At 42.3% G+C, this 24,757-nt stretch overlaps 1 protein-coding gene across 1 annotated transcript in view; it reads left to right on the top strand.

Moving 5' to 3' along the window:
• NEO1 (neogenin 1) overlaps positions 1–24,757 on the top strand; it is a 223,333-nt gene that overhangs the window by 184,679 nt on the left and 13,897 nt on the right. The window contains 15 exon segments of the mRNA XM_040343027.1: positions 1,774–1,867; positions 2,195–2,226; positions 2,229–2,280; positions 2,282–2,420; positions 4,741–4,879; positions 4,971–5,078; positions 7,509–7,627; positions 7,629–7,673; positions 7,676–7,706; positions 12,845–12,901; positions 17,363–17,507; positions 18,843–19,081; positions 19,287–19,379; positions 20,468–20,569; positions 23,623–23,892. Coding sequence (XP_040198961.1) covers positions 1,774–1,867; positions 2,195–2,226; positions 2,229–2,280; positions 2,282–2,420; positions 4,741–4,879; positions 4,971–5,078; positions 7,509–7,627; positions 7,629–7,673; positions 7,676–7,706; positions 12,845–12,901; positions 17,363–17,507; positions 18,843–19,081; positions 19,287–19,379; positions 20,468–20,569; positions 23,623–23,892 — 1,665 coding nt within the window.

The following is a 24,757-nucleotide window of genomic DNA, read 5'->3' as shown; positions in this document are numbered from 1 at the left end:
CAAAATTTTGCCATAGGGGAGCCATAGGAGACACCCTGCCCGAGTCTGTAAGCACCCCATTACCCTCATGCCAAGCCAACCAGCTAACCTCTATCGGGGAGTCCCGGGAGCACCGCCTGGCCCTTGACCTAAATAGGTTATCAACCAGCGAGTCCCTGGAGCCCACCAAAGCAGTCAGTAGAGCGGTGGAACAGGACGGAGAGGCCTCCAGGAACCAGTCATAGACATATGTGAGCTGAGACGCTATAAAGTACTGTCTCAAGTTGGGACATGCCAAACCCCCATCCAGCTTAGCAGCCTGGAGAGAGGCCCTAGCAATCCATGGGTTTGACCCTTGCCACAGAAAAGTGAACAGGAGCGAGTTACGTTTTTTAAAAAGTTTTTTCAATAAAAAAAATAGGGGATGCCCGGAACACATACAAAAATTTTGGGTAGGTATATTCATCTTAAAGATATTTATACGGCCTATGAGATTAAGCGGTAGAGAAGCCCAAGTTTTAAGCCTGGTCTCCATATGTGACACAATTGGGGTAACGTTAAGAGTTTCAAAAGAAGCCAGGTCCGCATTAGTTTCTGAGATATTTATCAAGAACCCCCTGTTTGGATTATATGTGCCTTTACTACTATGACTACCATGCTGTCTTTATGGTGACTGGATGACGATTCTGTCTATTGGCTCCCCATTGGAAAGTATTTACTTTCATTTTAAGATTATGTACAATACCATTGACTGTTTACTGATTGTACCTTGGCTTACTCATTTGCACCTCTATGGGCATCACCTCTATGGGCATCATGGATACTATAGAACTGGGGCTACATGTGTGGCAAGTTTCGGGTGCCCAAATTTACCGGAGATATTTAACATGAGTCTATGGAAGGGGTGCCCGAATTTGAAAAATTGGTACTCCCCGGCCATAGGGCCCCCGGACAACAAACTTTGCACACTTGTAGAAGTGTGGGGCTATGTGTGTGCCAAGTTTGGGGTCCAGGGGACCTACGGCAGGCCGGTACCAGGTCCTCAAAGTCCGGGCAATTAGGTGCAAAAAGGTGACTCGAGTATAAGCTGAGGGGGATATTTTCAGCATAAAGAAAATGTGCTGGGAAAAACTCGGCTTATACTCGAGTATATATGGTACTCTATTAAAGAATATGCGTGGCTTCTATTGTATGGATTCTGTCACATGTGCTCCTGAAGAATTCCCAAAACGTGTTGAGTCCACATGTGAACTGTAATTGGAATCTCTGCGTGTTGATTGTAATTTTTAGTGTTGTGCATTAGATTTTTTTAATGGTATAAATGTAGTTTTTATGGTACTCCTTTTTTTTTCCATATGCCAACACAAGTCCATGACTAAATAGTCTGTTTATAGTTATGATTTTTGTAAAAAATTAAGAAAGGAGGGGGGGGGGATGTAAACACCTTTTTTTTTTTTTAAAAGGCTTGAGACCGGAAAACCGCTCAGCATTTATTGCAATGATATTTGATTGTGCTGTACTGTAAGGTTTAAATAAGGGGTACTTGGGATGCTCTATAGCCAAACAGATCACCTCTACCGTGAATTCAAGACGCAGAACTGTAATCGGCTTGTTTAAAGCCACTTCAGACTCTGTGTGTACCAGACAGGTTCAAAGAGCCGAAGCTGATAAAATTGTACTAATCAAATAAAATTCCCGGCTCATTCTTTGAATGCCGTTTTGTGTTCTCCTCCATTGATGTTAATGTTTTACTATTGAACATTTTGGTTTAACTTTTGAATTTTCTCTTTGCAGACCCTAGTTCACACTATGTCATCTCTCTGAAGGCTTTTAACAATATGGGGGAAGGCATCCCTTTATATGAAAGTGCTGTAACGCGACAACATACAGTAACCTGCATAATTCATATATTCTGCTCTATTTATAGGGCAGAGAGAACATATAAGCATTGGAAAAATCTCAGAATATTTGTAGTTTGTGCTAATACTAACAATTTCTCTTCTTTCTCTCCCTTTTTTCTCTCTTACTTTAACTATTAAAACCTTTTACCTTTTTTTGATTTGTATTTATTTTATCATATGCCTGGGCTGCCTGTGCATAATGTATTTATTTCCTGCATGTTTTTTTCATATCATTTTCTATTCCATATTTTTCCATCCATTTCATCCCTTTTTTTATATTTAATTTTCCATGTGTTTTCACAATTTTGTGACGTAGACACTTCTGAAGTTGATGTTTATGTTGTTCATTGCCTCATACACCCCAGTTCCCAGAGCCCAGCCCCATGTTGCCCCCTGTGGGGTCCAGCAACCATCTTGAGCAGTGACACAGTACGGCTAACCTGGGCAGACAACTCTCTACCCAAAACCAGAAGATCACAGATGCACGTTATTATTTCTGCAAAATGGAAAACCAACATTCCAGCTAACACAAAGTACAAGGTGAGAGACTGATGGAAGTGTGGTGTTGTGGTGTGTGGTGTGTGGTGGTGTGTGTTTATATGTATGTATGTATATATATATATATATATATATTAGATATATATATATATAGTATGTATGTGGAAACTAATGGCGCAAACCACACTAACTAGAGAATAACACAAAATGGGGGGGAAAAATACCTGAATACCTTAAACTCCACGAACAGCTATAACTATATGTAAATTATAGGGAGACTGATGTGTAAAGAGAATAATCAATCCTAGCAGCAACCACAACCAAATAGTGCTCACACACTGATAACAAAATAAAAACGGGGGGGTGTTGGGGCGCTTGCCAATATTAAATAAATGCATATCCAATAACTAATTAATTTTAAATATTAATATGGTGCAGATGATGCAAATAAATAATATTAATTAATGTGAAAACACTAAAAAAATGTGCAGAGACAATAACTATCAACCATCATAGTAAAGTGCAAACTTGGTGCATTTTCTTAATGTGCAATAATAATAATCATAAGCAGATCTTCAATGCATTCATGTGTAATGAGTGAAAAATACTAAAAGTGCTCCTGCAAAAAAACAGTTCATTCTCAGCAAAAGATCGTTATCCAGTGTCCATAAATTTTCCTGATGTGTAAGGTGATAAAAAATCCACTTGCAAACTGCCAGGTGCTCCACTCCAAGTGACCCCGTTAACACCAGCCTCTCACCTCAGCTGCTTATGTTAAAAGCCTCCAAATGAATATGCAGCAGCTCACACTCCCGGTGATCAGATAAACCACAGAGGATCACTTTTTAAAAGAACTTCCAGGCTGCCGATGTCTATTGGCTCTCAAAGTAGTTCACGGCCCCCAGTAGTAGATGTAAAGAGAAAATATGCTCCATAGTGCTGTATCATTTAAAAAACAAATACTTTTTAATAAGAAAATATGCACTTACAATTATGTAGAAACAAAACGGCATCTGAATAAAGCTCCTCCGCCTCGTCCGGCCGCGAGCGGGATGACGTCCCGTAGCGCTCTCCTCCCTCCCGCGTTAACGTGGCTGGTCACACCACTTAATCATGGATACCCTATGATTAAGTGGCGTGACCAGTCACGTAACGCGTAAGGGAGGGAGGAGAGCCGTAGGTGACGTCATCCCCACTTGCGGCCGAGAGCGGAGGAGCTTTATTCCAATGCTGTTTTGTTTCTACAAAATTGTAAGTGCATATATTCTTATAAAAAGTATTTGTTTTAAATGATACGCACTATGGAGCATTATTTTCTCTTTACACTCTACTACTGGGGCTTGTGTATCTACATTGAGAGCCATATAGACATCGCCAGCCCTGGTCACTTGGAGTGGAGCACCTGGCAGTTTTGCAGTGGATTTTTTATCACCTTACACAAATCAGGAAAGTTATGGACACTGGATAACTATCTTTTGCATGAGATTGAAACTGTTGTTTTTTTGCAAGGAGCACTTTTTGATTTTCACTCATTACACATGAATGCATGAAGATCTGCTTATGATTATTATTATTGCTATTTTTGCACATTTAAGAAAATTGGCACGAAGTTTGCACTTTACTATGATGATTGATAGTTATTATCTCTGCAAATTTTTTTAGTGTTTTCACATTGGTTATTAATTATTTGCATCATCTGCACCATTATTAATATTTAAAATTAATTAGTTATTGAACTTGTATGTATTTAAAATTGGCAAGCGCCCCAACACCCCCCCCCCCCCCCCCCGTTTTGTGTGTGTGTGGTGTGTGTGTATATACAGTGGGGATCGAAAGTTTGGGCACCCCAGGTAAAAATTTGTATTAATGCGCATAATGAAGCCAAGGAAAGATGGAAAAATCTCCAAAAGGCATCAAATTACAGATTAGACATTCTTGTATGTCAAAAGTTAGATTTTATTTTCATCATTTACACTTTCAAAATTACAGAAAACAAAAAAACGATCCCCACTGTATGTGTGTGTGTGTGTATGTATGTATGTATGTATGTATGTGTGTGTATGTATATATATATATGTATGTATGTATGTATGTGTATGTATGTATGTATGTGTATGTATGTATGTGTGTGTATAGATAGATAGATAGAGATATAGATAGATAGATAGAGATATAGATAGATAGAGATATAGATATATATAGATAGATAGATAGATATACCACACCCATGCACACTGCTTTATAAAACGGTATGAATAAAGTGTAATACATTTGGAACTAGCATTGTGAATATGAAAACAAGGGTAAATGATACATTAGGCCTAACATATGTGTACTTTTTGTTACTTTTCCACATTCTCAGATGGCAAACAGTACAACACTCAGCTATTTGGTTAGTGGTCTAAAGTCAAACACCCTTTATGAGTTCTCAGTGATGGTTACTAAAGGTCGACGGTCAAGTACATGGAGCATGACTGCCCATGGCACTACCTTTGAATCAGGTATCTTTAAAAAAGAAAAAAAAAGAAAACTTGTATCATTGCACTTTGTCCAGTTCTGTGCAAAGTATCATTGTACTTTGTTATTTTCTAGTGCCATCCTCGCCTCCTAAAGATGTGACTGTCGTGAGCAAAGAAGGCAAGCCACGCACTATTATTGTGAACTGGCAACCTCCATCAGAAGCAAATGGCAAAATTACAGGTGACATGGCAATAATGAACTCTTTGCATCATTTTTTTTTTTTTTTTTTTTTTTTTTTATGCTTTGAAAATTTTCACAGCATATACCCAGGAGAACAGAATTATTCAGTAATATGGGACCAGAATGAATGCAAAGAATATAGTGCATCTCTTCTTATTGGCAAAATTCTGTTAATTTCATATGGAAATGTAAGGTTCCCTATAAACCAGTTATTAAAATTATCCTGAAATATGGTTTAAATTCAGCTGAAGCACTTTACATTTGTGTTTGTAATAATTTCAAAGCAAAACCAAGGCTAAAGTAGGGCTGTTCAGCATGGGGCAGCTGAATTGTGATCCATGTATGGAATAGCGGGTAGTGTTTTTGCCTGATCAGTGCTGCCGGCAAAACTGATTATTGCATCATGGCCGACAGGGAAGAGACTCCTAGCCAGCAGAATAGCATGGCAGGGAGGATTCCCCTATCCACATTGGATGTGTGAATTAACCACTTACTGTCCAAGGACGTCATATGACGTCCTGGACATTCAGTGGGGATATCTGAAGATGCCTGCCAGCTACAGGGCATCATTCAGATATCCGATCTCTTCAGCCGGCGATTCTGTGCACCATAAGAACGATCATAGCGGCCAGAAAACAATCTTAGAAGCGAACACACATGTAAGTCCTGCCCACATATGTAAACGCCGTTCAACCACACATGTGAGGCATCGCCGCGTGCGTTAGAGCGCCAGCAACAATTCTAGCACTAGACCTCCTCTGTAACTCTAAACTGGTAACCTGTAAAAAAAAATTAAGCAACGCCTATGGAGATTTTTAAGTAATGAAGTTTGGCGCCATTCCATGAGTGTGCGCAATTTTAAAGCGTGACATGTTGGGTAGTATCTACTCGCGTAACATCATCTTTCACATTATACAAAAAAATTGGGCTAACTTTATTTCTTTTGTTTTATTAATTCATGAAACCATTTTTTCCCCAAAAAAGGCGTTTGAAAATGATTGCGCAAATACCGAGCGAGATAAAAAGTTGCAATGACCGCCATTTTCTTGCCCTAGGGTGTCTGCTAAAAAAACATATTGTTTGGGGGTTCTGAGTAATTTTCTAGCAAAAAAAATATGATTTTTGCATGTAGGAGAGAAGTGCCAAAATAGGCCGGTATGAAGTGGTTAAGGAATTTTTTTTTTTTTTTTTTCAAACACGCTTATTTATTGAAAACAAAACAATTCATGTATGGGCGCTTAATGTAGTTGGAAAAGCTACTATTATAAAAAAAAAAAAAAAGGCGACTTATACCTTGTATCAGAGCGTCTTCCGGCGCTCACGTGCCTCCTTGGTTCTCTCTCTCCCCATCTGACAGATACAGCAGGAGGGCCCGAGAACTCCTCGTGATGTGAGCCAACGAGGAGACACAGCGGATGACAGAGGCACAATAACTGACACATTGTCGCTAAGCAGCAGGGGGAGGTGCAGAAACTGGCTAGGATCAGACAGGTTTTTTAGGTGATACAGCGGGCCAAATGACACAGCACAAGCAATGTGCGGTCTAAAATGCTTTAAAGGAACAAGATCTTTAGGAGGGGAAAGGCCATTTTATGGGTTAACCAGGCTGTGTGTTGTATTGCACAGTCCCATCAGTCCTTCTAAAAGCAGGAATGTCAGAGGGGAAAGCAGAGAGATTCCCCTCATCCTCATCAGTGTGCTGTTGCTCTTTCTTGCCTAATCTCTGTAGCAGGAGATGTACTACTGTATTAAAGGATACGTTTTCCTGTGGAACATGTTGCACATTTCACCCTGATTTTAAGGCTGGAAACATGTAACATGTTCCCACCCTGCATCGTCTCCCCCAATCCCATTCTAATTGTGACAGTGGACTGGGGATCTTCTTCCCTGTACCCATTGTCACATGCGGCGTTAACAGAGTTATGTGAATGAATAAACTTTAATTACCACATCCTTTGCGGCTGATGGCTTGTAGTTCTCCATGAACTACCAGGGTGCTTCGTTGGTTTCTTCCTGTCAATTCAGTAACTGCCTGCCCATACAAGGTAGGGGTAGGACAGCTTTTCACAGTCTACAGGAGCATTGAGCTGCTGATTTGCGGGTGCATTGCTTTTTAGGCTCCTAAGAAGAAAAGAAGTGCATTTATTTTTTAGAAAGGTGAACTTATCTTTTAACAATGGTGCTTTGTTCTGGCTATAGTGTGCATGGAGTAAGTGAAATTTCCAACATGGCATTCATGAACAGGGCACACACTTATTTCAGTTTAGGTTTTACATAACATGTAGAAGGGTGCTTTAATGTGGCCCTTATAAAGCAACAGCAAACGTGTCATTGCTGTTTCTCATTTGTGTATGAAGTATGCTGGTTGAAACGTTCTGTATTCATTTCAAAAGCTAAATGATTTCTTTATTTTTACTTTGTGTCCTATAGGCTACATTATATATTACAGCACAGATGTTCATGCAGAGCTGCATGACTGGGTAATAGAGCCAGTTGTTGGAAATCGCCTGACCCACCAAATTCAAGAGCTGACTCTAGATACTCCATATTTACTTTAAGATCCAAGCAAGAAATTCTAAAGGAATGGGTCCCATTGTCAGAAGCTGTGCTTTTTTCGTACACCAAAAGGTAAGCAGAGCTAAAGAATGGACCAATTTTTTAGTAAATTCATCTCTAAATTATCCCTAATGTAATCTTCCATAAGGTCTTTTGTAACTTGAAACTTTCAGCATTAATCCTGTGTTTGGTTTGTGACCTTATAATCCTGTATTGCGTAGAACTAAAGTAATCTTTCCCTGTGCTATTTTCATTATACTATTTGATATGCTAGATGAATAGATATTCCACCAAAATTACTTTTATATCCACAAAGTTCTGCCCACTGTCCACATATGGCTAATTCTGGGTAAAGGAATATGTTTTCCCTCCATTGAGGCCTGAATGAAATCTGATCATCTACAGCTAAAAGCTCAGTCAACATTTTTGCCATAGAACTCAACTTCAAAGTATTGAGGAGGTGATCTCTTCTGACATGCATCTCTCACCTATACCAGGCTACTCGCCTGCTTATTTAGTGGATGTTGGTCCATTGGATCTATTTATTCACACGTGATAGGACTGCCCTGTAAGAAAAGTGTCCTGGGTCCAGGTCTGCCAACTTATAAGAAAATTAGGACGTTATACTAAGCAATTCCAGTAAAAATGTAAACACTTGGTGTATGTCTTTGCAAGCTCCTTTAGCCCACCAGGGTTCCTTCCCTATTTTTAATAAAATGCCCTTGTTGGTATGCCTTGGCCTATTTATTTTCAGTTGAAGCTTGTTTATGCTTCTACTTATTTAGCCTAAGACCCCTTTCACACTGAGTTTTTCAGGCAGTACAGCGCTAAAAATAGCGCTGCTATACCGCCTGAAAAACTCCTGCCCAGCAACCTCAATGTGAAAGCTGGAGGGCTTTCACACGGAGGCGATGCGCTGGCTGGAGAGAAAAAAATCTCCTGTCAGCAGCATCTTTGGAGCGGTATGTATACCGCTCCTTCCCATTTAAAACAATGGGAAACCGCGGTAATATAGCCCGCAATGCGCCTCTGCAGAGGCGCATTACGGGCAGTATTAACCCTTTATCGGCCGATAGCGGGGGTTAATATCGCACCGCTATCGGCAGAATCCCGCGGCAAATCCGACGGTATATCGCCGCTATACTGCCACCTCGGCTCCCGCCCCAGTGTGAAAGGGGCCTTAGTGTTTTCCAGCGTGTATGAAAATAGAGTGTGGCCAATGCACCTACATGCACGATCACCTTGTGATACTTGGCTAATATTTTCATATCAAGGTTGAATTATGTCAAAACATTATCACACGGTGCTGGATATACAAAATAAAGCTAGAATCCGTATAAAGGAGTGTTTTGTTTTTTGTTTTTTTGCAAATTAGAGTTGCAGGTTTAGCACAGACCTCAATTTGGCGGCTTCTTTATGTAAATTGAAAAATTGTTTTAGTTTGCTGACATGCATACGTACATCGAAAGGCAGCCAGCACAACACGAAGACAAGTGTAAATCAATTATGTAAAATAAAATTTTGGGCAGCACTCAAAAATGTATGATACAAATTCATATGTATACAATATAATGTGAAATGACCCCAAATTAAAAACGGTGAAAAGTGATATGAAATTCACACCCAAACTAAAATCCATGTTCCATCATATAAAGCTTTTTGAACCATGAATAGAACAGTTCTTGGCTAAACGGTGAAAACAGATTATATAGCCAGAAAGGGGATTCCACGTGACATTAGTTTTGAAGTGAAGATACAGACAATAAAACCACCACCGGTTATTGAGGAAACACCAATATATGGGACCTCCACTTCTGTGCTCCATATCAAGATGGAAGATGGCCTAATTGTTTACGAGATGTCACAAAGAAGCAATCAGAAGCAACCAACTTGTCAGACCAAATCCTCTCAAATGTTTAAAATGGCATGAGCAAAAAAGAAATTACTCCACATAGTGTGAATCTGTATAAACATAGAAATTTATAAAAAAAAATTGGAAAGTTGATCAAGCGCTGGGCACTGGTAGGCTGCTGGGCACTGATGGTGTGCATATGGAGGGACACTGGTGAGGCTGCTCGGCACTGGTAGGCTGCATATGATGGGCACTGGTGAGGCTTTGATCTCCTATATCATGTCTGCAGTCTCTAACCATCTCCTGCACCATGTCTGCAGTCTCTGACCATCTCCTGCACCATGTCTGCAGTCTCTGACCATCTCCTGCACCATGTCTGCAGTCTTTGGCCATCTCCTGCACCATGTCTGCAGTCTCTGGCCATCTCCTGCACCATGTCTGCAGTCTCTGGCCATCTCCTAGCACCATGTCTGCAGTCTCTGGCCATCTCCCTGCACCATGTCTGCAGTCTCTGGCCATCTCCTGCACCATGTCTGCAGTCTCTGACCATCTCCTGGCACCATGTCTGCAGGTCTCTGACCATCTCCTGCACCATGTCTGCAGTCTCTGACCATCTCCTGCACCATGTCTGCAGTCTCTGACCATCTCCTGCACCATGGCTGCAGTCTCTGACCATCTCCTGCACCATGGCTGCAGTCTCTGACCATCTCCTGCACCATGGCTGCAGTCTCTGACCATCTCCTGCACCATGGCTGCAGTCTCTGACCATCTCCTGCACCATGGCTGCAGTCTCTGACCATCTCCTGCACCATGGATGCATTCCTCTGACCATCTCCTGCACCATGTCCTGCAGTCTCTGACCATCTCCTGCACCATGGCTGCAGTCTCTGACCATCTCCTGCACCATGGCCTGCAGTCTCTGACCATCTCCTGCACCATGTCTGCAGTCTCTGACCATCTCCTGCACCATGTCTGCAGTCTCTGACCATCTCCTGCACCATGTCTGCAGTCTCTGACCATCTCCTGCACCATGTCTGCAGTCTCTGACCATCTCCGCAGTCTCTGACCATGGCTGCAGTCTCTGACCATGGCTGCAGTCTCTGACCATGGCTGCAGTCTCTGACCATGGCTGCAGTCTCTGACCATGGCTGCAGTCTCTGACATCTCCTGCACCATGTCTGCAGTCTCTGACCATCTCCTGCACCATGTCTGCAGTCTCTGACCATGTCTGCAGTCTCTGACCATGGCTGCAGTCTCTGACCATGGCTGCAGTCTCTGACCATGGCTGCAGTCTCTGACCATGGCTGCAGTCTCTGACCATGGCTGCAGTCTCTGACCATGTCTGCAGTCTCTGACCATCTCCTGCACCATGTCTGCAGTCTCTGACCATCTCCTGCACCATGTCTGCAGTCTCTGACCTTCTCCTGCACCATGTCTGCAGTCTCTGACCTTCTCCTGCACCATGTCTGCAGTCTCTGACCATCTCCTGCACCATGTCTGCAGTCTCTGACCATCTCCTGCACCATGTCTGCAGTCTCTGACCATCTCCTGCACCATGTCTGCAGTCTCTGACCATCTCCTGCACCATATTTGCTAGAGGTGCACTGCATGGAAATTTTGCATGGAAATTAGCAATGTGTTATAAATAGAGCTTTCTTTTGGTGGTATTTGATCACCTGCTGTTTTATTTTTGTTGCGCTATAAACAAAAGAATAGCGACAATTTGAAAAAAAATCAATATTTACTTTTTTGCTATAATAAATATCCTCAAGGAAAAAAAAAATTATTGAGCAAAAGTTTATAGCGGCTACAAAATAGGGGATAGAGTTTATAGCATTATATATATAATATATATATATATATATATATATATATATTATATATATATAAATATATATATATATATATATATATATATATATATAGTATTTTTTTACTAGTAATGGTGACGATCTGATTTTTTTCATGACTGCGGTATTGTGGCGGACACTTTTGACACTATTTTGGGACCATTCACATTTTTCAGTGAACAGTGCTATAAATATGCACGGATTACTGTGTAAATGTGACTGGCAGGGAAGGGGTTAACACTAGGGGGCGATCAAGGGGTTAAATGTGTACCCTAGTGAGTGATTTTAGCTGTAGGGGCAGGGGACTGACTGGGGGAGGTAACTGATCGGTGTCCCTATGTACAAGGGACACACCATCAGTGTCCTCGCCCTGACATGACGTGGATCTCTGTGTTTACACACAGAGATCCACGGTCCTGCTCACCGCGGGCACGCGCATCGTGTTCCCAGTGGCGGGTGCGTGTGGCTCGAGAAGGCTTATCGTCATTTGATGGCGGGCGGTAGCCTAGTGATTAAAGTACCCCTTATCTTTGCCCATGCAAAGTAAAATTATTGTCTCACTTGTCCTCGGCAACATGTACTGCTTAGAGAGAAATGTGCAAAGTGACTTTCTGCTCTGAATGGACAAAGGAAAGGGTCACCAGTAAATTACAGATCTCCTTGCTGGCAATGAGCAGAAACCGGACAACTGTGGCTTTTATTGCACTCAGCACTGTGTAGTCTTGAAGACAATTGCTGCATTAGACTTATGTCAGATTCATTTTACCATTTCAGATTGTATTGCATATTAAATGTGGGCCTGCCAACTACTCCAAACAAATGTTGCTTTCCCTTGTATTGTCTGATCTAAAAAGATGTTTCTAACTTATTAATTTTCTTCCTCCATAATTTAACTTTCTACCTTTTTACCTAATAATTTTTTTAAATAATTTACTGACCAGTCAACTTATTTTCTTATGCCTTCCCGTGGCAGAATCAACATACCCTACATGCCTAATAACCAAGTAATCATAATCTCTGTGATGTTCACTTTAAAAGGGGGATTAACATGGCCGTGGCTAGACCTAGTATCTTTACTGCTTATTTCAAAGAATAGTAAGCACTTTTAACTGACAGAGTGGGCTGTTCAGTGATTTACAGCTCTCAGCTCAATAATTTCCACATGAGAGCTGAGAGTTGTTTGAAGTGTCAGCTCTTATTAGAGATCTGCATTGCTGAGATGGAGAGGAGGTGCTGCCATAGATACATATTCATTCTAGGAGCATCTTTGACTGCCTTTCCTTAAAAACCAGTCTCTCTCGGTGCTCTCCGTCTATAATAAAGTCTGAGACTTCAAGCAACCTTCAACTCTCATGTGGAATTTAATAAGCTGAATATTGTAAATCACTGCACAGTCTCACTAATGCTAGTAAGTGTTAAGATTTTAATGTGTTCCCAGAGAACCTCTTTAATGCATCAATTTAAACTTAATATGATGTCAGAGTTATGATAAAACATCTCTCTTCCAGCATCGGGTGTATCAGGAAAAGGCCGCTCCTCAGAAATGGGAACCACGCCACTCGGAGGTAATTATCTTTCTGTTGCTTAAAATGGCTATATATGCTTATTTAAAGGCCAACTCCAGAGACCCTTGTTGTGGGCTACCCCCGCCCTGAATGGTTTAAATGTATGCCTTTTTTTTTTTTTATTCTGTTACGTTTTGTAACCGTTACAAAGAAAACCGAAAATAATAGCCTGAACAGGCCACACTACAACATAACACAGAATTCTTCAACACTGGACAATCTGTATAACCCTGAGACTGAACATAGTACAAACCAGTTCAATGAACTATATACATAAAACTTCACAAAAGAGCAAAAACTGGCTTCACCCTACCTTGTATAAACTACTTATCATAAATTGACAGACCCATGGAATGATGTACAGTTCCACGCCCACCCCAAAGGGAGAGAAACGGGCAGTTTTCCCATATCCCCAGACCAGATTCCACACACATAATACATTGCATCACATAGTCGCTATAATGTAGCAACTTAAAGTGGTTGTATCCTCCTCTTGCACATTTTACCTACAGGTAAGCCTATAATGAGTCTTACCTGACTTCTCCTAAACCTGTACAGTTTAGGAGCTATTCACCCTGCATGCAGCCGCTGACGGTGCATGTGCTCTATAGGTCCGGCGGATGCTGCCGGAAAATCGGAGCTCCTTGCTGGAACGGATGACTCATGCATGGAAGTGACATCATCGTGGCTCCGCCGCTCATCTCGTTCGGAGCCGGCGAACCCAGAAAAAAAACGCAGAAGCAACAGTCCCGTTCCCTCAGCTGTGACCCGCGAGACGGTGCAGGCGTTTCAGTCTGAGGTAAGTATTTCATAATGTAGCTAGTATGCAGTGCATACTAGCTCATTATGTCTTTTTGCCTTTACAGGTTTTTTTGGTCAAACATACAGCTGCTTTTAATCGGATACTGTGGATGTACTGTTTAACCAACTACCCCCACACTTTATCAAACTTATGTGGGTATGCCTCTGCTAGCATATGTAGCCTTGTATTAGGGGGTGGCTGTGTTTGGCCCTTTCCACAGACGGCTGTTTTGCCTCAGTTAAAAAGCACTACAAATGTTCTGTGAAATTCAAGGCTCCAGGCACTGCGATTAGCTGCATTTGTACATTGCGATTACGTGCGGTTACATCCGGCTGCGGTAGTTTTTTCCATAGCAACCCTTTTTTATTTTATTTTTTTGATTATGATGTGCTTCCTGGTCTTTTTTTTTTTTTTTTCTCACGCCGCTATCCGCAGTTGCCAAAAAAGACTGCGATTACCTGCGGTTATGTGCATATAGCATAACATAGCATAACATAATGTCAACAAAGTACATGTCGCTCTTCTTGGCGCTAGGGAGTCAAGTCCTAGAGGAGACACCTCAGCCACGAGCTGTACACTGATGGCAGTAACCTCCTCTACACACTGACCCCCCCGCCAAAAAGTTTGGATGGCCGCACAATTCCAGAATATGTGTAGAAAATCGGCATTGGATAAAAATACACCACTAGCAACAGGGCGATTTGGTAGGGAATATTTTAGCCAAACTGGCTAGAGTGAGGTATAGGCAATGTAAAAATTTGTATTGAATAAGGTGATCCCAGGTCGATGCTAGTCTTGAAAAATTAATTTCCTAAAGATCATCCCAGTCATCTCTCTATCTAACTGGGAGAACACTGCCTCCCAGGCCGCTGTACAGCATACAAAGAAGCTCACAACATCTGTAAACGATTGTAGATGCAAAAGCCAAGGAGAGAGAGCAGCCCATCTGAGTGCAGTATTTAAAATAATTTTATGGCAACAAAGAATATACACTCACAGGGTTAAATTGAGATGGTCAGCGTTGTGTGGGCACAATACAGGGTTCACCCACTCTGTAATGGAGGACATGCTGCGGCATGTAAGGGTGTCCCTCTGGTCACAGCTGTGCTGGTGGCTCCCAGCACTTCCTGGCCTATAGGTGTACACAGGGGAAAGCTGCTGACGTCACTACCAGATGTCAGGTCGAGCGGGGTGGTGTGCACATTCAGAGCCTGCATGCTCCTTCCTCAGGCATCAGGTTCGGCTATCTTGCTGGTGGTATTAATGGAATTCTGAGGTTGGTGGGCATGGAATAAGCCACCGATTTCAGAAAATTGGCTGACAAGCGATGGAAATGGGCCAATTTGGGCACTTATACATTAAAATATATAAACTATAAATAAGGGTTGTCCCGATACCATTTTTTTAGGACCGAGTACAAGTACCGTACTTTTTTTTCATGTACTCGCCGATACCGATACTTTTTTTTAAATGTGTCCCCCCACATATTGCAGCCATGTCCCCCCACATATTGCAGCCATGTCCCCCCACATATTGCAGCCATGTCCCCCCACATATTGCAGCCATGTCCCCCCACATATTGCAGCCATGTCCCCCCCACATAATGCAGCCATGTCCCCCCACATATTGCAGCCATGTCCCCCCACATATTGCAGCCATGTCCCCCCACATATATATATTGCAGCCATGTCCCCCCATACCTAGATGATGCCGCCGCTGCCGCGTTAATCAGCGTGCAGGGAACATTACAGCTTTCGTTTGAATAGCTGTATCCCCGCCGCGCCGTGTATAGACACTCCCCCTTGCTCGGGATTGGATCAGTTCAATGTTTTCAGGATTTCCCTCAGATGAAACGGCTGTGGTAATTAGTAAGGCAGTGAAACTGATCAAATCACCTGTGCAAAATAATGAAAAGCCTGAAAACATGACCTGTTGGTGTGCCTTGAGGACTGGAGTTGGGAAACACTGCTCTAGAGGACAGTTTCAAAGGATTCTGCTCAAACCCCTTCAGCACGCCAACACTTTCAAGGGTATTTATCCTATTTGGAACCTAAAGTACCTTCAGATTCCAAAGTTGCGCATGGAATTTGCAAGGTTGGTTATTGGCTCTTTGAAACAAGGGGAATACTTGGCATCAGTACACATCCAACTACTTATCTAAATATTTATATTTACCCACCTTATCAGCAATTCGCAGTACGAAAAAACACTTCCTATATGTCATTACCATTTGGCCCATACTCTACACCCAGCATGTTCCCAAAGGTACTTGCATCTCCTCTTGCTCTTGTAAGAATTCAAGGCAATCCGGTAACAGGGTATCTAGATGACCTCCTTCTGAAGGACTTTTCGACTCAACTATTTGCACATGTGCAAAGGACTATTCCAATGCTTTAGGCCTTTTGTTGGGTAATAGACTTTGAAAAGTCTGTTCTACAACATTCTCTTCACCTTGAATACTTGGGCCTCGTTCTGGACACAGCCCAGGCAAAAGTTTTTCTCCCAGAAACCAAAATCCTTTCTAAAACATCATGCTCGGATGTGAAGACCAAAGAGTTATCCCTGCGCAAGCTTGTACATGTCAATTTTGGGCCTCATGGTAGCCTCATTATATGCTGTCCCCTTCGCCCAATTCCATTCAAGTCCTCTCGTATTGCTCAAAGCCAGAAAAAACACTTAAGAAAAATTTACCTATCTTACCTGAAAATCTTTCTTTGCCTGGTGTGAACACAGGCATTTTAATCCCAGAGATTTCTCTGTGACTCTCATTCTTTTCCTCCCTACAATCTGGACTTGACAGGATTAAGGCAAGTATTCCTAAGGGACAGGTTTCAGCCTTGTCTATTTTGTTCGAAAAAACAAAGTGGTTTCTCAGATTAGACCACTCTTTCGGGACATCTCGTGCTTCCTTGGGATATTTCTTTCTGCCCTGCAGAAACCAACCTTTGAACCCGTCATGGAACGTTCTTTGATTAATCTTTCCTGGAAAGTGGTCTCCTCAGTGGCTATCACATTTGGCAGATATGTCCTTTTTATTCATTGCTTGGGCATGTCCGAGTGTGTGAAAATCGAGCCTGTGTCCTGTACTGCTCAAATAAGATTAGAGGATTTATGACCTGACAATAAATTTCCATATCTTGGAGAATTAGACACCATACCCTAATTTCTCTGTATTGCTTGCTAAAAGACTCTGGCCTCAGGAAGTGGGGTAGGGTTATAGGAAAATGCTCTGTTTAGTAAAGCTTTGAAAGTGTCCCAATCACTCAAAGGTGCCAGCCTATAATCTAGGGCAGGGATCCTCAAACTACGCCCCTCCAGCTGTTGCAGAACTACACATCCCATTAGGCATTGTAACACACTGACATTCACAGACATGACTAGGCATGATAGGAATTGTATTTCCTGAACTGGAGGGCCATAGTTTGAAGACCCATGATTTAGGGTCTATGAATATTCCTCCTGTGTCCTGTACTGCAAGATAGGAAATTTACAGGAATACCATAATTCCTCTTTTTGGGCAAAACCAGCACATCTGAATCAGGAAATTGCTGTGGTTAGATCGGGTACAAAAATTCTTGTCATTAACTGGTAACCATCAGATATAGACATGTAGAGATATAGCTATTGATATATATTGAATTTTGATGCATCATTTGCAGGCAGTAATAGTCCTCATGGAAGCCCTACTTCTCTGGATCAGAACATGCTGTTAACCATCATTGTATCCCTTGGAGTTATAACTGTGCTAGTGGCTGTGGTCATTGCTGCCATCTGCTCCCGACGCTCCAACGCCCACCATAAAAAGTGAGTTTCTAACATTTATTGTATATGCTTTACACGTCATACTGCCATACCCTGTTGTAATCATAAATGTTTGTTCATTGCATGGTGAATGGGCCTGGAAAACCCAACCAGTGTATGCAAACACTGGAACTTTACTAGAAGCAATGCATTCCTGAGTGTGGTAATCTGGTGCTTTATAACAATTTGGGAGGGATGTAAATTGAAGATAATGGATGTTGGCAGTAGTGATGGATGAGGTAGTTGGGGCAGGTTGGTGGTCCATAGAGTTAAGACATCCAGGGAGAGATGGTGATCTGGTGCATTAGAACAGTTGGGGCGGGATGTACGTTGCGGGGGGATGTGATTGCTAGGGGAGAGATAAATGTAAGCAGTAGTGATGGATGAGGTGGCTGGGGAGGATTGCAGGTCCATAGAGGCGGGACCTCTATGTAGGGATGGTGATCTTGTGCATTATAACAGTTGCAGAGGGATGTAAGTTGCAGGGAATCTGATGGCTAGGGAGAGATGCATGTAAGCAGTAGGGATGGATAAGGTGGCTGGATAGGGTTGGAGGTCCGTAAAGGTAAGACATCCAGGGAGGAATGGATGTCAGAGGGATGGGGAGGGGAAGCAGCTGGGGAATAAAGAATGTCAGAGGACATCAAAATAAAGGATGAAAAAAGGAACAGAGGTGTTAAATGGGGAGGAGGATGGAATATCAGGTGGCCTGGGATAGATGGATCACAGTGAAGGGGATGGGAAGGTAGTTGAGGGGAAGTTGGATTTCAGTGGGTTGCCGAAAGCAGTTGTGGAGGGAGAAGCCAGAGGAGGACCTGCTGTGTTGGAGCAAGGAACATTGTGGAGATGAGGGGCAGAGGAGTCAGTGGAGAGCTGTGCTAGAAAGGAAAGGCGTGGTGCCATGAGCTGTCGAAGAAAAAGAGCAGGGAAAGGTATGGAGATAGGAGCTGTCCGAGGGGTGAAGGTGCATGGGGAGAGACGTGGGAAGTGATGTACAAGGAGGTGTTTGGAGGGATCAGGCAGTGGCTGTGGTGGTGGGGGGACTGTGAGTGGAGGTGGAGCAGAGGGGTGAGAGTTGGTGAAATGGCAATATTCAGGAGGATTTATGTGCAGGGGGTTAGTTGGTGTTGCAGTTCCTCATGTGTGAACTTTGCAAAACACTGCTGCTCTAATATACAGTGTGCAAGAGATTGTTTTGTTTTTTTTTTGTTTTGTTTTTTTTACATCGTCTGATGCTTCTGCTTTTACAAGTGCTCCTGCTGGATTAATATTCCTCTGGTAAAACGATGCTTTTCCTTCTGATCTTTTCATTAACATTTTCTGTATGTTTTCCATCAGGAAAAGAGCTGCGTGCAAGTCTGTTAATGGGTCCCATAAATACAAAGCCAACTCTAAGGATGTGAAGCCTCCTGATCTTTGGATTCACCATGAAAGACTAGAGCTAAAGCCAGTGGACAAGTCCCCAGAAACAAATCCTATGCTGACAGACACCAGTCTGCCCCGTTCCCCACAGGACCTGACACCTGGGGAAAGCACTACAGAAGGCAGCATTCACCAGCACAGCAATTCATACCGAGGTGCGGAAAGCCGTGATACATGCTGTGAATGTTTACTATTCATGCAGTACAGTTACAGTGGGGAGATATTTATGGGAAATATTGCCACATAGATATTTACTTCCACATGCATGCTAGACTAAACTGCATGGGGGAACCTCTATTAAGCACAGGTGATTGATTTTGGGTAAAATTCCAACAGTTACTGCATAACCTTCCTTCACAGGTCTGGAATCAGAGGATTCTGTATCCTCACTTGCAGGACGTCGGGGAATGAGACCAAAAATAATGATGCCCTTTGACTCTCAGCCTCCGCAGCGTAAGTTCTGGGGAAAGTGGGATTCACACTGACATAAATTCCTGTTTCTGAGGGCTTTGAGACTGTGTATGGGGAATAAAGTTAAACCAGCGTTTCTCATCCATGGTACTGTCTCGGCTTAGGGGTGCCACGCTAAATCAGCCATTTTCATGGTGCATTTTGGGGTAGATGGAAGCACCATGGAAACTGTGCACTCTGTGGGGAGGGGGGAGAGAGAAAGAGACTAATGACTTGGATGTAAAAAGGGGGGGGGATGTCTGGGGGAGCTGCTGTGAGGGCTTCTGATGTGATGAAGGACCCCGGTGTAGACAGGGGCGCCTCGAAAGTTTGCACAATTTTGAAGGGTGCTGTTTAAAAGGTGGAGGAGCACTGAGGTAGACTGTAGTTTTGGTTGCCTTGTGTTAAACATGTAGAAGCTTTTTAAGAGAAGCATGAAGCTGTGATTAATGCTGGGTTCACAATGCAGCACGCTCTGTCTCACAGGAGTCCAGCGCGTCCCCATTCACGGTTTCAGGTCCGATTTCTGCCTTAATTTTTGGCTATATTCGGACCTGAAATGGACCAAAAGAAGCACAGGACTCCTGTGGAATTTGCACCAGAGCCACTGCTGAGATGTGAGAGCCGGTCACAATCCCCTGCTATGCGAATTGGATGCAGGGAAACATGCATTCAATTCACAACAGTGTGAACCCAGCCTTAATTTTTTGTCTAGTGTAACTAGAGCAAAATTAAATTCACCACTGGCTTTTACTTGCATGCATCTTTTAAGAATAACATTGTTTGGCCTTACTGAGCAGGCTTCATTTATCACTTCCATTACAAAAATTATAGCTGGGATCTGATTTTTGGACAACACTTACCCTTTTCCTTTTATATCTGTACTGTAATTTTTCCAGTGAATCAGACCAGCCCATTCATACCCACTACCTTCCACCTCAAGCTTGCCATTGTTTTAGGCCTAATCAACCCCTCCTTTTTCACATCTTCATATAGTATTTTGCACTTATTTTAATGGGACACACATTGTTTTCTGCCATTTGTTACTTCCATTATTTCCATGTCCCATAATTCACCATTCTGTCTTTCAGCGGTTGTCAGTGCTCATCCCATCCATTCCATCGATAACTCTAATTTCCGCTCAGTGCCTGGGTTCATGCTGCACGTGCTGGGTGGAACTTCTCATTCTGCAGGTGAGAACAGCACAGCTTGTAGAGGTCGAGAAAGGCCTGCTGTGCACAAAGGCACCAGTGGCTGTACATTCTGTATACAGTGTAAAATGGCAACAACAAAATGTATGCAAACTGAAAAAATTATATATATAAAAACAAATTTTACATTGAATAATCTAGATCCCTCCTTACTATAGAAACTGTGTATATCATTAATAGCTATCGTAAGATATAGCGTATATCAACTACCAAACATTTATGTAAGCTTTCATAAGAGCATTCCCAAAACTATAGGAATAATCTAAGTTGGTAAATCGGCAATGGGTAGAAACTGGGATGTCGATGTAAAAGCATTGCTGCAGTTCTAGCAGAAAAAACGTGTCTGCTGGCAGTCTAGCATCTTTCTGCTACTGTGGTCTTAAAACCTGACTTCAACCCACTTGAAGTGTGCATCCAGCCCCTGACGTTTTTGATGGGAAAATGTAGAAAACATGAAAGAGCATAATGAGGTAACGGGATAAGCAGTCAAGACTTCCTGAAATTACTGTCAGCACACACCACAGGGTCACTAAAACCTAAAATACTATGTTCCTAAAAGCAGAATATAAACCACTGGTGGCCAGTAGGCTATTCCTCAATATGTTTTCTATGTTTAGTGTTGTAATGTTTCAATATCTTGTATACAGTAGTGGCCTCTTCCTCCCTTCCCACTCAGTGTGCATAAATACTCCATTCATATTGGTATGCTTACTGCTCAGTCAACTATTTGATGCATTCTGTCCAATCTTTATATGGCTGCTGTTTTTTAGTATATACTGGCAAATTTGTATATTCAAAGTGGTTGTAAACTCTTACATATACCCATTGAAGTGACTAGTCTCAGGTGATACACAGATTAAACATATCCTCCAACATAAGTTGGACCTGTTTAAATGAATGTAGAGAAGAGATGGCTGCAGTCCCGAATATACACAGCTTTTCCTAGCTTCCAGAGGCAGGGATAATAGATCTGATGTCGCACACTGCACAGCTCAGAGAGCAGAGCTGAGTGTAATCTGAGAATTGAGTGGTGGTAAGGGACACACCCCCTCTACACAAGATCATAGGGAAATATACACAGCTATGGCTGTCAGTCACAGGCTCTGTGCTGGAGGCCCACTTCCCCTAATCCCTTGCAGTAGGCACATCCTGTCGGAAAAGACTCCTGCAGATAGAGGAATGAGACGTAATTTTTGCCCCCACACGATCATTTTTTATGACACAAAAAAATGACATTTTAAAAAATGACATAAAAAATTGAAGCATGTTCTAATTTTTTTTTAATCGTTTTTCAGAAGACAAAAAAATATGTTTTGCCCACACACGATCATTTTTAATGACCTTTTTAAAAATGTCATTTTATTTCATCACAAAAAGTGATCGTGCGTACAGGGCATAACAAGGGATGTTTACATTCCTTGTATTGTAAGAGGAATAAAAGTGACACATTTTATTTAATTTTTTTTAAAAGAACAGTGTAAAAATAAAAGGTAAAATAAATATTTTTAAACGTGCCCCATCCTGCCGAGCTTGTGTGTAGAAGCGAACACATACGAAAACTGTGTTCATCGCTGCGATCGGTAGAGCAATAATTCTAGCCCTAGACCTTCTCTGTAACTGAAAACATGCAACCTGTAGATTTTTTAAAATGTCGCCTGTGGAGATTTTTAATGGTAAAGGTTTGTTGCCATTCCACGAGCAGGCGCAATTTTGAATGGGTATCAATTTACTCATTTGTTTCACAATATAAAAAAGTTGGGCTAACTTTACTGTTTTATTTTTTAATTTAAACAGTGTATTTTTGTTTCCAAAAAAAGTGCGCCTGTAGGACCACTGCGCAAATACGGTGTGACAAAGTATTGCAAAGGCTGTCATTTTATTCTCTAGGGTGTTAGAACCTCCAATCATTATATATATTTTTTCCAAGTAATTTTCTAGCAAAAAAAATAAAAATTTTAACTTGTAAACAACAAATCTCAGAAAGAGGCTCGGTCCTTAAGTGGTTAATAGGCTAGACGAATTTGACTGGGAGACCCACACCAAAGACTCTTGTAAGAAACGTATTCTTAGCCCGCAAGCTAAAAATGGTACGCTGGAAATCAGAGGATCCTCCTTCAGTTAAGGAATGGATTGCTACAGTTGGTAATACATTTGCGGATGAAAAAAGTTGTTTATCAACTTAGGGGTTGTATTGCATAAATATGAAAAACTATGGGCTCCATGATTAGATGTCCCTGGGCTTGCTCCGGCGGATCTGATCGTGGACAGACTAATTGGACGCAATGTTGATTTGAACATTGAAATTCAATTTAGATATAATGCTAATAGCATTAAAGCGGAGGTTCACCCAAAAATCAACTTTCTGTCACTAGATCCAGCATACTGATTGTTTTAGCGGTGTTTCTTCTCCGGCTCCGAGCGGGGAATCCTTCGGGGAGTAGGCGTTCCTAAATCATGCGCAGTTGATTGACGGGCTTGGATAGCGTGTCACGCCATCCGTAAATAGCCGACGTGACTCTCGGCTGCTTACGGCGCCTGCCGTGTAGAGCTGACTGCGCAGGGGCCGTAAATTGCCGAGAGTCGCGTCGGCTATTTTCGGAAGGTGTGAGGCGCTATCCAAGCCCGTCAATCAACTGCGCTTGATTTAGGAAAGCCTATACCCGGAAGGATACGCCGCTCGGTGCCGGAGAAGAAAGACAGTTAAAATAAGTACAAAAAAAATAAAAAATCCAGCATACTGCAGATGTCAGCAGTATGCTGGATCTAGTGACAGAAAGTTTATTTTTGGGTGAACCCCCGCTTTAAGTAAATACATTATCCCACATTGTTCTGAATGCAATGTCCCTGTACTTTATTCTGGACCACGGCTGTATCTGTCTTGATTATTTTACATTAAATTGGAATGTACTGCATGGCTATGTTAATGTGGACTATCTTTAATACATTTTTCTTTGGATAAAAAAATATTTTTAGCTTTATGTTTATATTGGTAAAATAAGATCCATTGATTTATTTTTTATTTATTCTCACCACAGAATCTGTCCGACATACCCCCAGCTGTGACACAGTAGTAGTAGCAGCAGCAGCAGCATCATCCACTTCTCAGACTGGTGGTGAGGACCCAGATCCTCCAGGAGGCAGCTTTCTACCCGGTTCTTTGGATGAAGATTCAGGACCCAGCATTCCTACAGCACATATCAGACCCACCCATCCCCTGAAGAGCTTTGCAGTACCTGCTGTTCCTGTTCCAGCCTCCGGAGCAGCATTTGAGCCACTGCCAAGCTCTCCCCTTTTGGCACAACAAGGTGGGCATTTGCTGTCGTCCTGTCCCCTTTGCTGTCGTCCTGTCCCCTTTGCTGTCGTCCTGTCCCCTTTGCTGTCGTCGTCCTGTCATGGGGGTATATATATATATATATATATATATATATATATATCTCATGTATACACACAGATTAGCCATAACTTTAGGACAACTGACAGGTGAATAAAATGTATTATCTAGTTACAATGGAAAGTCGTGGGATATATATTGGGCAGCTAATAAATATGTCCCTGAAGGTGATGTGTTGAAAGCACAAAAAATGAGTCATAGTTTATGGTGTATGAGGCTGTGTCGCCACAAAGGTCAGGGTGCCAATGCCGTCTCATGTCCACAGCCAAAAGCGCCTACAATGGGGCATGTGAGCATGAGGGTGGCCTGGTCTAATGAATCATGTTTTCTTTAACATGTGGATAGCTGAGTGAGTGCATGTGGTGTTTTAACTGGGGAATAGTTGGCACCGGGATTCACTTACAGGAAGAAGGCAAACCAGCGCAGGCAGTGTGATGCTTTGGGCAATGTTCTGCTGGGAAAACTTGGGTTCTGCCATTCATGTGAAGGTCACTTGACATGTATCGTTTGCCTAAACCTTGTTGCTGACCAAGTGCACCCCTTCACAGAAACCAAATTCCATGATGGCAGGATAATGCACCCTGCCACACTGCAAAAACAATTTCAGGAACACAAAAACCAGTTGGTGTTGACTTGGCCTCTCAATTCTCTAGAACTCAATCCAGTCGAGCATCTGTGCTGGAAAAACAAGTCAGATCCATGGATGCCCTACCTTGCAATTACAGGACTGAAAAGATCTGCTGCTAACTGCTTGGTGCCAGATACCCCAGCATATCTTC

Source organism: Rana temporaria, chromosome 3 (assembly GCF_905171775.1).
Source record: "Rana temporaria chromosome 3, aRanTem1.1, whole genome shotgun sequence".
Lineage (NCBI taxonomy): Eukaryota > Metazoa > Chordata > Amphibia > Anura > Ranidae > Rana > Rana temporaria.
Note: the sequence above shows the minus strand (reverse complement) of the source record. Positions and strands in the feature narration are given on the sequence as shown.